Source organism: Danio rerio, chromosome 3, assembly GCF_049306965.1.
Source record: "Danio rerio strain Tuebingen ecotype United States chromosome 3, GRCz12tu, whole genome shotgun sequence".
In the NCBI taxonomy this organism is placed as follows: Eukaryota; Metazoa; Chordata; class Actinopteri; order Cypriniformes; family Danionidae; genus Danio; species Danio rerio.
In genome coordinates this window covers 67359762-67375000 of record NC_133178.1, presented here as the reverse complement: position 1 = coordinate 67375000, position 15239 = coordinate 67359762, and the positions used below count along the sequence as shown (strand labels likewise).

At 45.1% G+C, this 15239-nt stretch overlaps 1 protein-coding gene across 3 annotated transcripts in view; it reads left to right on the top strand.

Moving 5' to 3' along the window:
* Nucleotides 1-15185, top strand: part of gprc5ba (G protein-coupled receptor, class C, group 5, member Ba) — a 17294-nt gene extending 2109 nt beyond the window's left edge. Inside the window, exons 2-5 of one of the 3 annotated variants that reach the window (XR_012400419.1) lie at nucleotides 7208-8225; nucleotides 8686-8798; nucleotides 9779-10805; nucleotides 14623-15185. Coding sequence is in view for 1 of the 3 variants with exons in the window: in NM_001324456.1 (NP_001311385.1) it covers nucleotides 7208-8225; nucleotides 8686-8798; nucleotides 9779-9823 (1176 nt within the window). In the remaining 2 variants the exon portion in view is untranslated. 3 annotated transcript variants of the gene reach the window in all.
* The last annotated feature ends 54 nt before the right edge of the window (nucleotides 15186-15239 follow it).

Here is a 15239-nt window from a genome sequence, read left to right as displayed (position 1 = left end):
GTGTAAAGCGCTGGAAAACACCTGCTTACACAAAACATGCAGAAACGGTTTCACTATTTTGGTGAAATGTCATTTATTTCATGGCAAGCTTGACACATGCATGGAATGGCTCATTTATTTTCTGAAATGCAGATGAGATGTGCATGTAAATGAGCAGTTCCATGCAGAAAGTTTTCACCTAAATACTGGAACTGTTCCTGTGTTTGTGTAAGCAGGTGTTTTCCAGCGCTTCACACACACTCTAATATGTCTCTGTCAGTGTTTTCAGACTGTTATATTTGATTTAGCAAAGACACACAATTTCACATCCGTCACTTCCACAATGAGGTGTGAGTTTGTTCTGCACACGTCACATCCACAACACTGGAACTGCTCGAATATTGATGCAACAAGATCGTTTTGCTAGCATGTGTGTGTGTGTATGACAGTATATCACATACACTTATATTATATATATACAGCTGAAGTCAGAATTATTCACCCTCGCTTATTTTTTCCTCAATTTGTGTTTAACAGAGAGCAGATTTCTGTGTGTGTATATTACTTAAAAATATATATTATGCCAAACAAACGTACTAAAACAATGATGACATGAAGTAATCAGAAGTTTCTGTTTGCTGTAAATAATTAATCAAACAAATGTCAGTAATGTGGATAATGTGATGATGTTTACATGCCTGAACACACCATGACACCTCAATATAACCATGCTGAACGCCATTATGAGCTGATTATGAGTGTGTATGGGTGTTTCCCAGTACTGGGTTGCAGCTGGAAGGGCATCCGCTGTGTAAAACATATGCTGGAATAGTTGGCGGTTCATTCCGCTGTGGCGACTCGTGGTGAATTAAGTGACTAAGCTGAAGGAGAATGACTGGCTGAATGAATGAGCTGGTGGGAATAGAGTAGTCCTGATGCAGTGTAGATGGTTTTGGCCACTGTGTCGGCTTTATTCTCAGACAGTACATGCTCTATAGTGTTGATCCTCTCTCCAGTGTTTACTCATCGTGATTTAACATTGACGTCCTCCATCAGTCATTCTCTAACATTTTAATCTGCTGCTACACTGCGCTCCAGTGCTGGGCCAGACACATGTGCTGTGTGGGCATCAGCTACATTCATTCCACAGGGATTATACACTACATCATCTACATGTGTGTGATCTACAGTGTGCTGTAACACACTCAAACATGCGTCTTCACATCAGTCCTTTAGGGTGGAGCTATCAGTCCTTTAGGGAGGAGCTATCAGTCCTTTAGGGAGGAGCTATCAGTCCTTTAGGGAGGAGCTATCAGTCCTTTAGGGTGGAGCTATCAGTCCTTTAGGGAGGAGCTATCAGTCCTTTAGGGTGGAGCTATCAGTCCTTTAGGGAGGAGCTATCAGTCCTTTAGGGAGGAGCTATCAGTCCTTTAGGGAGGAGCTATCAGTCCTTTAGGGTGGAGCTATCAGTCCTTTAGGGAGGAGCTATCAGTCCTTTAGGGAGGAGCTATCAGTCCTTTAGGGAGGAGCTATCAGTCATTTTGGGAGGAGTTATCTGTCTTTTAGGGTGGAGCTATCAGTCCTTTAGGGAGGAGCTATCAGTCATTTAGGGAGGAGCTATCTGTCTTTTAGGGTGGAGCTATCAGTCCTTTAGGGAGGAGCTATCAGTCATTTAGGGAGGAGCTATCAGTCATTTTGGGAGGAGCTATCTGTCTTTTAGGTTGGAGCTATCAGTCCTTTAGGGAGGAGCTATCAGTCCTTTAGGGAGGAGCTATCAGTCATTTTGGGAGGAGCTATCTGTCTTTTAGGGTGGAGCTATCAGTCCTTTAGGGTGGAGCTATCAGTCCTTTAGGGAGGAGCTATCAGTCATTTAGGGAGGAGCTATCAGTCCTTTAGGGTGGAGCTATCAGTCCTTTAGGGAGGAGCTATCAGTCATTTAGGGAGGAGCTATCAGTCCTTTAGGGTGGAGATATCAGTCTTTTAGGGAGGAGCTATCAGTCCTTTAGGGAGGAGCTATCAGTCATTTAGGGAGGAGCTATCAGTCATTTAGGGAGGAGCTATCAGTCCTTTAGGGAGGAGCTATCAGTCCTTTAGGGTGGAGCTATCAGTCCTTTAGGGAGGAGCTATCAGTCCTTTAGGGAGGAGCTATCAGTCCTTTAGGGAGGAGCTATCAGTCCTTTAGGGTGGAGCTATCAGTCCTTTAGGGAGGAGCTATCAGTCCTTTAGGGAGGAGCTATCAGTCCTTTAGGGAGGAGCTATCAGTCCTTTAGGGAGGAGCTATCAGTCCTTTAGGGAGGAGCTATCAGTGCTTTGTCTCAGTCTTGTTTCTGCTCTGCCTTCCATTAGTTAATCTTTCATCATTTCATTAGCAAAATCCATCTAACGATGATCTAAAGGATGAAATCCTGCACGTCATATGTTTGGTTTTGTCTCTCATTTGAACTGTTTTAATTGGATGTATGTCCTGATTGGGTACAAAAGGGTACTTAAGTTCCATTTCACACCCACTTTAGTGTGTATTGTGTGCTAGTGTATGGAGTAACACACTCAGATGTATGTGCACTAGGCTTTTTGTTCTGGTCTGAATGAAGCTGAGTTTGTCTGAGCAATTGAACTGGTAACCATTTTTAATATTATATGTCAGTGTTAATTATAATAACAGATTTATTGAGCTAGCACTCACAGTTAACAGAGGAATTGTGATTTAAAGTGTTGTTGATGTGTTTATGCATTTAACATCTTTACTGATTAAGTGACTTTGGCTAATAAATAATAATGATGATGATGATGATGATGATGATGCAATTAATAGTTTTATATAATGTAAAATAACACACACAGTCTTTTTCAATGCTTCAGTTTAAAGTAAGATGGCCAGACTTCATACCGTTCTGCTTTTCTATGAAACGTCAGGCCAATTTGAGAGTGTGTTTGAGAGCAGTGTGTGTGTGTGTGTGTGTGTGTGTGTGCGCGCAGCAGAACTGGTGAGAGCTGGATCTGCTTATGTAAGAGCAGCTGAAAGCAGCACAAAAGAGTGGGAGCAGATTGGATGGGGGGCTTTCACTGCTCGGAGACGGAGAGGCCAGCGCATGTCCCTCTGAACACATCCACATTCCCCGAACCACACCGCTTCCTACCTGAGAGTACACCTGCACACACGAGACACACGCGTGTGTGTGATGCTCCTGTGTGTTACACGTGTGAAAGAGGACAGAGCTCAGCACAATCTATGCTCCTCATCACAGCAGTGTTCTCACGCTCCGTCACACACACACACACACACACACACACACACACACACACACACACACACACACACACACACACACACACACACACACGTGTTTCACTGAGGAGTTTCACTGCTAACGTCACAACATGGGGACTTTGATTCAGTTTCTGCAGCACAAATAACACACACACACACACACACACACTTCCAGAAATGAGGCAGCGCTCGTCTTACTGAGCATCACAGCGTTAGAGAAGTGTTTGTTCTGCAGTGCACTGAGTGTGTGTGTGTGTGTGTGTGTGTTCAGGTTGGGACAATGTTGAAGCATGGTTGTTTGTGTGCAGAGAATGGGTGAACACTCCCCCCAAACACACACACACACACACACACACACTTCTCTCTCTGGATCTTGCTGTTACCATGGCGATGCCTGCTCAGTTGCTCATGACATCAGCTCTAGCCGTTTCCCACACACAGGAATGAAACAAACAAACACACGAGTGTCCACCGATGGAGATCTACAGCGTTTAGCGAAGAGCCAGAGCTTAAATCAGAGGCACTGAGATCAGGATCCAGCAGCAGGGCACACGTCATTATTCTTTGTATAATTCACCTGATGTCTCTGACCTGGCCTTTGAAGGGGACGTGCATCGTCCAGCTGAAGATAGTGTGGTCAGGCCTTCAGGGTAGAGCTGCAGTATATCTGCAGTGTGGAGTCGGGATTAAAGATGATCAGCAGGGAAGACTGGACAGTGATGATGATGATGATAGATCACAAGACAACCTTCCACAATATATCATGATGTCTGTAAATAAGGGAAAATGTGTCAAAAAGTTGTAAGATCCATTTATTTTTATTGATTAGTAATTATTTATTTTTATTTTTATATGTCAGATTTCTCCAATCCAGGGCAAACACTGAGTGATGCTGCATTACGAGAGTCTAACCGTGAGCTCGTAATGCATTTCTGCAGTACATATCTACAACTCATTCAGGCAGTCATCTTCTGTTCGGCTTAGTCCCTTTCTTCATCACTATTTTCGAGATGAAAATAGTTTTACAGATGCCTGAAATGTGGCCTGCAATGACAAGAGGCTGTCAGATATCCCCAAATAAAGCAACGGACCAAGAACTGAGCCTTGAGGTACACCACAGTGTGTTTCTGATCGCTGTGATGCCTCCTCATCCAATAACAGAAGGTAACAGCTGTCTGATTCCCCAGGGGTCACCACAGCGGAATGAATCGCCAACTATTCCAGCACATGTTGGCCTTCCAGCTGCTGGGAAACACCCATACGCACTTATTAACACACACACTCATACACTACGGCCAGTGTAGTTGATCAGTTCCCCTATAGCGCATGTGTTTGAACTGAAACCGGAGTACCCGGAGGAAACCCACGCCAACACGGGGAGAACATGCAAACTCCACACAGAAACACCAACTGACCCAGCCGAGACTCAAACCAGAGACCTGAGTGCTGTGAGGCCACAGTGCTGACCACTGTCACGCTGTCTGAAAGTGAAGTCTTGAACAAAGCCAGAGCAGACTATTAATATTAAATTGATCTGCGAGTGTGTGTATGAACATGATATGATCTACATTCAGTTCATCTTTATTTCTGGCTTGCACACTCAGGGCTGGTGGAGCTGTGCTGCTGTGGATCACGCACACCTTAATTAACCTGAACTCTTGAAGGTTTAGTTGATCTACATGTGCTCCAGCACTGCTCTCCTGTCCGCCTGGTGTGCTGGATTTCTCCTCTTCACTGTGGCTGTGCTTTATCCTCTTCATCTCTGTTGAGCTGCTCGACTAACTCTACACGCTACACCGTTCTGGAGAACTGAAGATGACTCGACCTGACTTTACCAGGTCAGACCTGCCTTGAGCAATTGTCTACAGCCTGGGGTTCTCCAGCAGAGTCTACTGTGGATCTCTCCACTACAGCAGGACGGTCGTGTGGATGTGCTGATCAATAGCTCTGTAGTGATTGGGAATTCAGGATTCTGCAGTGTTGTTGAATGTGCTGTGTTTAAGGTTTTACGGCATCATGTATACAAATATGACCAGTTTAATACACTGTCCTATTGTTCATCAGGCACATCTACTACTGTGAAGTGTTCTCCAGACTCTGGTGTGTTTGACTGAACTGAACTCAGGAGCCAGTCAGGAGATCTTCCTAACAGACATAATCATGTATATGGTGCACTCTAGCTTGTGTAAACGGCTAGATTATTACTACACCTACACCACATGTAGAGCTCTAGGAGACGGGCTTTACTGCATTGCATTTGTTGGGGCAACTGCATTTATTCTTACATTTGTATTATATACAGTGTTCAAACTATACTGTGGCCTTTGGGGAACCCTCTTGGGATCTTGAGAGTGCCTTGTTGCCACAATGCTGTAGGTTATAAGACACACAGGATCCTTGTCCTTAAAAAGCAATACATAAACCAAAAATTATAAATATAAGTCTCTCTCTCTCTTCATCTTGCTGTATATATATTTCATCGTATCTTATATTACGAAGTAGGCAAAATGAACAAAACACCACGATAGTTTCTCGCTAAGTGCTTAATAACTTTCTTTGACCCTTGAAAATACCTTTTGAGGGATTTATTTATTACATGTACAAACGACATTACATTGTTGTCTAACTCCACCTGCAGTGCTGTGACAGAAATACATTTATTTATATAAAATTATCAAACACAAGTGTTTCACTTAACAACAAAACTAAACCAATAACCTCGTCAGGCAGCCTATCATTTTTCTATTCGCTCTGGAACTCAAGATGATAATTCATGATCACAGCGCACAATACTGAAAGCACATGTTAAAGTAACAGTCAATATTTTTTTTGTGACCCCCAAAATTTCACGTTTTGTTTTCAGGGGAGCTCATGCCTTAATTAGATGAGCGAACTCCCCCTAGCTCCCAAGTAGTTCACATCATGAACATATAGAACAAGGACCAGCAACCCTGTTGCCGGAGAGCTGCCTTCCTGTAGAGTTCAGCTCCAACCCTGATCAAACACACCTGAACCAATTCATTAGGACCTGAAGCAGCTCTGAATAATTACAGAAGGGTGTGTTTGATCAGGGTTACAACTAATAGCTCCTCCCTAAAGAACTGATAGCTCCTCCCTAAAGAACTGATAGCTCCTCCCTAAATGACTGATAGCTCCTCCCTAAATGACTGATAGCTCCTCCTTAAATGACTGATAGCTCCTCCCTAAAGGACTGATAGCTCCTCCCTAAAGGACTGATAGCTCCTCCCTTAAATGACTGATAGCTCCTCCTTAAATGACTGATAGCTCCTCCCTAAATGACTGATAGCTCCTCCCTAAAGGACTGATAGCTCCTCCCTAAAGGACTGATAGCTCCTCCCTAAAGGACTGATAGCCCCACCCTAAATGACTGAAAGCTCCTCCTTAAAACACTGATAGCTCCTCCCTAAAACACTGATAGCTCCTCCCTAAAACACTTATAGCTCCTCCCTAAAACACTGATAGCTCCTCCCTAAATGACTGACAACTCCTCCTTAAATGACTGATAGCCCCACCTTAAAGGACTGATAGCTCCTCCCTAAAGGACTGATAGCTCCTCCCTAAAGGACTGATAGCCCCACCCTAAATGACTGAAAGCTCCTCCTTAAAACACTGATAGCTCCTCCCTAAAACACTGATAGCTCCTCCCTAAAACACTGATAGCTCCTCCCTAAAACACTGATAGCTCCTCCCTAAATGACTGACAACTCCTCCTTAAATGACTGATAGCCCCACCTTAAAGGACTGATGGCCCCTCCGTAATTGACTGATAGCTCCTCCCTAAAGCACTGATAGCTCCTCCCTAAAGCACTGATAGCTCCTCCCTCTGGGATGCGTCATGAATAAACGCTCCTCCACTCGTATCAGAGCAGGAGGTGTAGGGTTTGTGTGAGTTGTGTCCAGGACTAACGTTTGCTCTTCTCTGTCCTCTTGTGTCCTCAGATGTGCTCTGTCCATGTGTTGGTCCTTCTGTTGGCGGGTCTGGATGTCTGCTGCAGTGAGCAGGAGCGTCCCGCGGTGCCGCTGGGCTGTGCTCTGGGCCCGCCGCCGCCCTACACGCTGCTGTGTGACCTGGATGCGGTGTGGGGCGTAGCGGTGGAGGTGCTAGCGGCTGCTGGGGTGCTGTCTGCTCTGCTACTGCTGATGGTGTTGCTCTGCCGGCTCCACTCGGTGAGCGAGGCTCCGAAGCGCAGCGGCATCGGCCTGACAATGCTAATGCTAACCGGCGTCATCGGCCTGTTCGGACTGAGCTTCGCGTATCTGATCGAGTTCAGCGAGAGCATCTGCATCATCCGCCGCGCCCTCTGGGGGCTGCTCTTCTCTCTGTGCTTCGCCTGCATGCTAGCGCAGAGTCTCCGGCTGCGCAGGCTAGCTAACGAGTCTCGTAGCCCCGGCGGATGTGCGCTGATCGGACTAGCGCTAGGGTTGACGGCGGTGCAGGGGATCATCGCTGCAGAATGGCTCCTGCTGACCGTGCTGAGGGAGGGTCACCCCGCGTGCCAGTTTCAGCCGCTGGACTTTACGCTAGCCTGTGTGTATGTGCTAGCGCTGCTGCTGGCGGCGCTAGTGACGGCGGCATTAGCGCTGTGCGGGAAGACGCGGCAGTGGCACTGTAGTGTGGTGTGGCTGCTGGTGTCCTGTGTTCTGTCCGTCCTGCTGTGGGTGGCCTGGATCGGGTTCTACGTCTATGGGAACGGGATGCTGGATAAATCTCCAGACTGGGATGACCCGGCGTTAGCGGTAGCGCTCGTAGCTCAGGGCTGGCTGCTACTGCTGTGCCACGCGGCTCCTGAAGCCCACGCCTGTCTCCGCGCTCCACCGCAGCCGTCAGCGCCTGATTATTTCGACACGTCCCAGAATTCCTCACGCATGAGGGAGGCCAGCCTGGACGAGGACATCCCCATGTCCCACCGGCAGTTCGTGGACAACCAGAGATACGCCTTCGACGAAAACGCTGCAGGTACGCATACACACAAACACCAAGACCCAAGAGTTTAATGTTTACTTTCACCGTTCCGTTTCGGGATACTCCTGAGGTCAGTAAGGTACATCTCTGAACTTTAATAGTGAATCTATAATAAACCCCGCATGTCCCGCCTCCTTTAATCAGCCGCAAAGCCTTCTGGGACTTCTCCAGCAAGTTTTGTGCTCAAGTCTGCATCGATGCGTCCTTTATCGAGAACACAGCCCAGAAGTTTCACGCATCCTCTGTTCATGCAGTCTTGAGTATTGGAACTGAGCTTTGGCGGTTGATGATGACGTCACTCGAGGACGCGAGACCGCTGAAGAACACATATCGAGAATCAGCCTCAGTGTTTCACAAAGCTTTGTGTATTGTCCATATGGTATATGTCATGACGTGTGGCGTCTCTGATAACAGCGTGTGTGTGTGTGTGTGTGGTGTGTGTGTGTTGTTGCAGGTTTGGGCGGTGGAGGTCATCATAACGGCAGTGGCGGCGCCAGACCCAGCGCCCCCTTCAGGAGTAACGTCTACCAGCCCACCGAGATGACCATGATCCTCAACGGAGGAGCCGTGAGTTCCCTATAACTCTGCTGTTATTCACTGTGTCCTTCATGTACGAGCAGACGCAGACGTTATTACTCCAGACTCTAGATCTCATTCACTTCCACTGATTTCAGTAATGAACACAGCTCGTTGTGCTGCTTGAAGCAGGAGTTTTCTGCCGTTTGTTATTCCAAGGCTCTGAAATCTCGCACTTCTCTACTATATAGTCAGTTGAAAACAGTATTTGAGCCGAGTAGTCCTGAAGTAAATGTCAGGAGAAACTCTCTCCTGATGTCTGAACACAACACTATACTCTACTCTAGTCTAGAGGATGATCTGTGTGTGGAGTGTGTGGAGATCTGGAGTCGAGACACACACTCTGTGTACTATTTTAACAATGTAGGCATAAAGTCTAAAGCTCACGACGCAAAGGCATTAGGCCGTGTCCAGGGCCGGCGCTACCATAGAGGCGACCTATAGAGGCAGCAGAATAGAGAGGGCGGGATCCCCGAAACTACCCTCGCCATCCGCGCCCTCATCCGCGTCTAGGGTGGCAGAATATAAAGAGCGGCGTCCCCGAAACTACCCTCGCCACCCGCGCCTCAGTTATATCCGCGTCTAGCGTGGCAGAATAGAGAGGGTGGCGTCCCCTACTACCCTCGCCACCCGTGCCTCAGTTATATCCGCGTCTAGCGTGGCAGAATAGAGAGGGTGGCGTCCCCTACTACCCTCGCCACCCGTGCCTCAGTTATAGCCGCGTCTAGCGTGGCAGAATAGAGAGGGTGGCGTCCCCTACTACCCTCGCCACCCGTGCCTCAGTTATAGCCGCGTCTAGCGTGGCAGAATAGAGAGGGTGGCGTCCCCTACTACCCTCGCCACCCGTGCCTCAGTTATAGCCGCGTCTAGGGCGGCAGAATAGAAAAAATAGGTGAGTAAATAGGGTGAGTGATTCTTCAGCTGTATGTGCTGTAGTTGTGTCTGATGTGTTGTTGTTGTTGTGATCGCAGGTTCCGTCGGCTCCCCCCACATACACCGGCAGACAGCTCTGGTGAAGGAGACTCGGAGAAGAGCGACTGGAGAAGAGGAGGCAGAAACCCCTGAGAGATGAGATGCATGCAGACGTGCGGTGATGAAGAAGCCCACAGGGCTCAAATATAGGACTGGGATGCTGGTATGTGCGGGCAAACACCACCGGACACCGTTCCCTTCACCATCAGTAGCTGTAGTGATTCTGAGTTCCTCCACTTTCTGCTGTTCATGTCACTGTCTGAAATACATCTCCACGTACTGGCCTCAGATCTGTCCTGAGGGGATCTCAGTATGCTTCAACACGGGCTCATTGGAAATACACCGCCAAACACGCTGCTCTTACAGTCTCCCCTGAAAACAAGCAGAGTAATCTGACAATGGGGTCTTGTTTTCAAATGGAAATAATGTTCAGCTTCACACATTGTCAGATTAATCAGCTCGTTTACCAGAAAAACACACCTAATGTTGACTCTTTATTTCTGAACACAAGACTTTACTTTACTCTAGTCTACAGAATGTTTCTGGATTTAAAAATTCTCAGATATTTGAATTTGAAACGAGACTAAAACTGTAAGAAGGAGCAGCAGCATCTGCAGTGTGGGTGAAATGAACACTAGGGGGCAGTATGACCACAACAACACATGCCTTTCACACTAATGATATTCACAGGGAAATATTATCAACAGATTAGGGATTATTATCTTGCAGTTCTTTGCACTAAACCACATAAACAGCACAAAACAGCTTAACGGTGTCTTTGATTAGTAACGAATACGTTTGCGTCTCCTATCTATCTCCATGTGGGAAGCATTTCTGGCATAGTGCATTTGCTCAATGCTCACTTTATAGTGTTGAGGGCTTGGTCTTGAGACTGGTGATGCACACAAGAGATAAAAGCCATGTAAAAATCAAGGTAAAACCAAGATGGCAGTGTATTTGTGCTTGTGCAAACACTTGTCTACAAGCACGCCTTCTAGTGGTCGTATAAAAGAAAGACGACGAACTGTGAAAATGTAAATGGCGCCCTCTAATGGATTTGTCATAGAATACATACAAAAAAAACACACCCCTAGTGATGTATTTCAGATTTGCAATAATGTACACAGCGCCCTCTAGTGGACTTGTAATCTGAAATGCACAAAACACGCGCTAAATAACGTATTTTATTCTCAAATTGTAGACAGCGCCCTCTAGTGGAACTGTCGACTAAAGCACAACAAAACACGTGCTAATACATAATGTATTTCAGATTCACACAAATGTAGACGGCGCCCTCTGGTGGATTTGTCATGTGAAACATACAGCAAAACACATGCTGAGTAATGTATTTCATTCTCTAAATGTAGACAGCGCCCTCTGGTGGATTTGTCATCTGAAATGTGCATCAAACATAGCCCAAATCGTGCATTTCGGATTACCAAAAAATATGCACAGCACCCAAAGTGGATTTGTCACAGGGAACGCACAGCATGTTATATGCTGAATTACGTATTACAGATTTAAAAAACGTAGTCAGCGCCCTCTAGTGGATTTGTCATTGAATCAAGTGACAAAACCAGTCTGATCTCCTGAGGAAACAGAAGTATTTTACATTTTGTCAGTTTAGTGGTTAATTCATACAAGATCAGTCGCACGAAAATGTATGATTTTAAAAAGGAGGTGAGGCACCTAACCCCACCCTGAAACCCAATCGTCATTGGGGGATGAGCAAATCAGACTAAATTGTACAAATTAGATCGTACAAATTCATACGGATTAGCCACTAAATCAAAAAGTTACGAATTGCTGTGAGATTGTGTTGGACATAACACACTCTAAGAAGCGTATTTTTTAGATTCGCAAATTGTAGACAGCGCCCTCTAGTGAATTTGTCATGTGAAACGTACAACAAAATACACCCTAAGTGATGTATTTCACTTTCGCTAAAATGCAGACAGCGCCCTCTAGTGGATTTGTCATTCAAAGCACACATTAAACCACCTATTTCATTCTCAAAATGCAGACAGCGCCCTCTAGTGGGTTTGTCATCTGAAATGTACATCAAACATAGCCTGGGTTGTGCATTTTGCATTCACGAAAATATGCACAGTGAACTCACAATAAAACCTGCTAAATTACGTATTTCAGATTCTCAAAATGCAGACAGCGCCCTCTAGTGGGTTTGTCATCTAAATGTACAACAAAACACAGCTTGAGTAATGCATTTCAGATTCAGAATAATGTAGACAGCGCCCTCTAGTGGATTTGCCATCAGAAGCTGCAAGAAAACACACCTGCAGCAATGCATTTTACATTTCACTCTCTCTCTATAGATATATATATACACATTTCCAATCAGCCTGGGTCGGTATATCACATGCAGAATAAACAGGTCTGTCTCTACTGAAGTGGTGTTGGTGCAGTGAAACCTACACATTCTATCCTATCCTATTCTATTATGTGTGTGTGTGTGTGTGTGTGTGTGTGTGTGTGTGTGTGTGTGTGTGTGTGTGTGTTTGAGAATGAGCCCCCAGTGACACATCTCCAGCGCTCTTCTGTGAGATCAAATGTAGTGCTAAATGAAATGTGAGAATCACTGCGCTGCAGACGGGATGTATTTCAGCTCACTGATGTTCCTGTGTTTCTCCACTAGTTGAATATTGACTCTGTCTTGAACACAGTGATTTGTGAGGTGATGATGCAGGATGTCAGGATATTCACATTTTATTAGGATTCTTTCTTCAAACTAACGTTGTTTAATCTCTGAGCTTCAGCTGTACAGTGGAGGTAATCCAGAAGGCTCAGGTCCAATCACTGGAATTGTCTTGTTTTTGGCTTGATGTGGATTGATGTCGAGTGTGTAATAATGTGAGAGTTTGTGTTTTGTTTCTAGTCCTGAAAACTCTTAAATCAAGAAGCACTTTCTAGACAAGTGACGCCTCGTTCACACTGCAGGACTTCAAACCTGATTTGTAAGTTATCATACAGACATTTCAAAGAGTTCTTCACTTATACAAACTCAAAACTCTCTGCCTGCGTCTGCAGTGCTAGTGTTAAAGCCACATCTATCCACTTGACCCTCGCTGATGAGTGATTGATCCGCTGACTGAAGCTGTTCTTAAACGCCTCCTTTAAAACTTCCAGAGAAGCTTGAGACGCTGTCAGTGATGTCATCAGCACACAAGCAGCCAATGGGGTTCAGCTTTTTCTGCAGGCTCCTCCCTCAGATCATGCAGTGTGTGTGAGACGCCCTCTTGTGGATTATAGTGTGAACAGCACAGCGATCTGCTCATGTTTACAGTCATGCAGTGTGAACTGGGCTCTTGTGATCTGAAATATTGAGTCAGAGTGAAGAGTTTCCTTAAAACAGGCGGAATAATCTGACTCTGGGGGAATAATCTTGTAGAATCACATTGTTTAGTGTTGGAAGAACATCATTTAGCTCCTCTGTTGGCAGATTCTTCAGCTGGTTTTAAGGAAGAACGCAGTTTTGACTTGACATTATTTTGATTTTACACCACTGTTAGATGTTTGGCCATGTGCGTGTGTGTGTGTGTGTGTGTGTGTGTGTGTGATGCTGCCCACTGCACACTGACCCAACACTAGTCATGATAATTAAACAGTATACAGGGTTGCCAGTTGGCAGAAAACTCAGCCTATATTAATGAAACTTGATTTTACCCTCAGATATAGGGTCAGATGTCTGATTAAAGTGTGTATAATGAGTAAAGAGTGAGTAAATAATGAGATGTGTCAGGGCTGATTTGGCTCAATCTACACTGTAAACGCTCTATAGAAATAAAGATGAGTTAACTTGGTCGAAATGGGCATTTAGGCGAGTATGAATAATCATCATCATCATCCTGCGTATGACCACAGAGGTGATGAGATGATCAATACGGTACTCCTGCTGCAGATTATAGAGGCGAGAGTGCTCACGCGAGAAGACAGCGACACACTTCATACCTTAATAACTCCTCTTCATCATCCCGCTAATGTGATCTACTAATCATGGCTGCTTTACAGCATTAACAGTTCAATTAAACCTGCAGATGTTCACAGTCTGACAGCCTTTATATAAAACAGGATCAAATTTGATCATAACATTAATATAAATGTTAATAAACGACTGTGATCTGGCTTATGGTTTGTCTCAGTATTAGATTTACAGTAGACCTTGCTCAAAGATATTCTATGCAACATGTCAATATGAAAACACACACACACACACACACACACACACACACACACACACACACACACACACACACACACACACACACACACACACACACACACACACAAGGCGAGCGCTCTGCATGTCACACTCTCTCTGCTGCTGTGAGGAATGAGCCTGAGCATGAGCACTGCTGTCACGATGGAGATCAAATCAAGGCTCAGTTCACCCAAAACTGAAAAACACAACAACTTTACTCATTCAAAACCTTCATGAGTGTCTTTCTCCTGTTGAACACTAAAGAAGACACTTTGAAGAATGTTAAAAACCGCTGACTTCCATAGTACACTCAGAAATAAAGGTATAGGAGCTGTCGCTGGGGTGGTACCTTCTCAATAAGGTACACATTTGTACCTAAAGGGTCCATATTATTACCTCAAGCGTGCCTAAAAACTCCACGTGTTCCTCTTAAAATGTTTAGGCAGTAATATATACGTTTGAGGTATTAATATGGACCCTTTAAGTACAAATTTGTCCCTTATGAAAAGGTACCACCCCAGTGGCAGATCGCGGACCTTTATTTCTGAGTTTACTATGGAAGTCTATGGTTACCAGTTTTCAACATTCTTCAAAATATCTTCTTTAGTGTTCAACAGGAGAAAGAAGCCCAATAATGTTGATAATCAGTCAAGAGAGAGTAGAGAGTGAGTGAAGGCTCATTTATTGAGTGAACTGACCCTTTAGGGGATCTTTTCTTCCACAGTTTTGATGTGTTTCAGTGAGCTGGATAATGAGGACACTGATCTGAAGGTAATGATGAAGATAAATGATTAAGGAAAGCTCATTTCTGTCTGTTCCTGACAGTCGAGTGTTAAACTAATCCTACATGTGAAGGGAAAGCTCCTGTTGGGCCTTCAGATAATGTACACTCTTCTTTATGTTGTTTTGCCAAGATCCTGTGTGTGTTTATATATGTATGTGTGTGTGTGTGTGTGTGTGTGTGTGTGTGTGTGTGTGTGTGTGTGTGTCATTTCCACACATGTTTTCCTGGACATCAAATAATCTGTGTATTTTCACATGACTGAAGATGAGTGGATCACTTCTGTTGAGTAGTATTAATAAACACTAGTGGATATGCACATGTGTGAGTGACTCTGCTGTTCCTCCACGTCTCTAACCTCTCTCCTCACCCATCAACATAATCAAGGAATAAAAGCATTCAGAGTGCCGCTGTGCGTCTCATCAATTCTCAATACTGTAGAGATGTTGCTGTGCAGATTGTA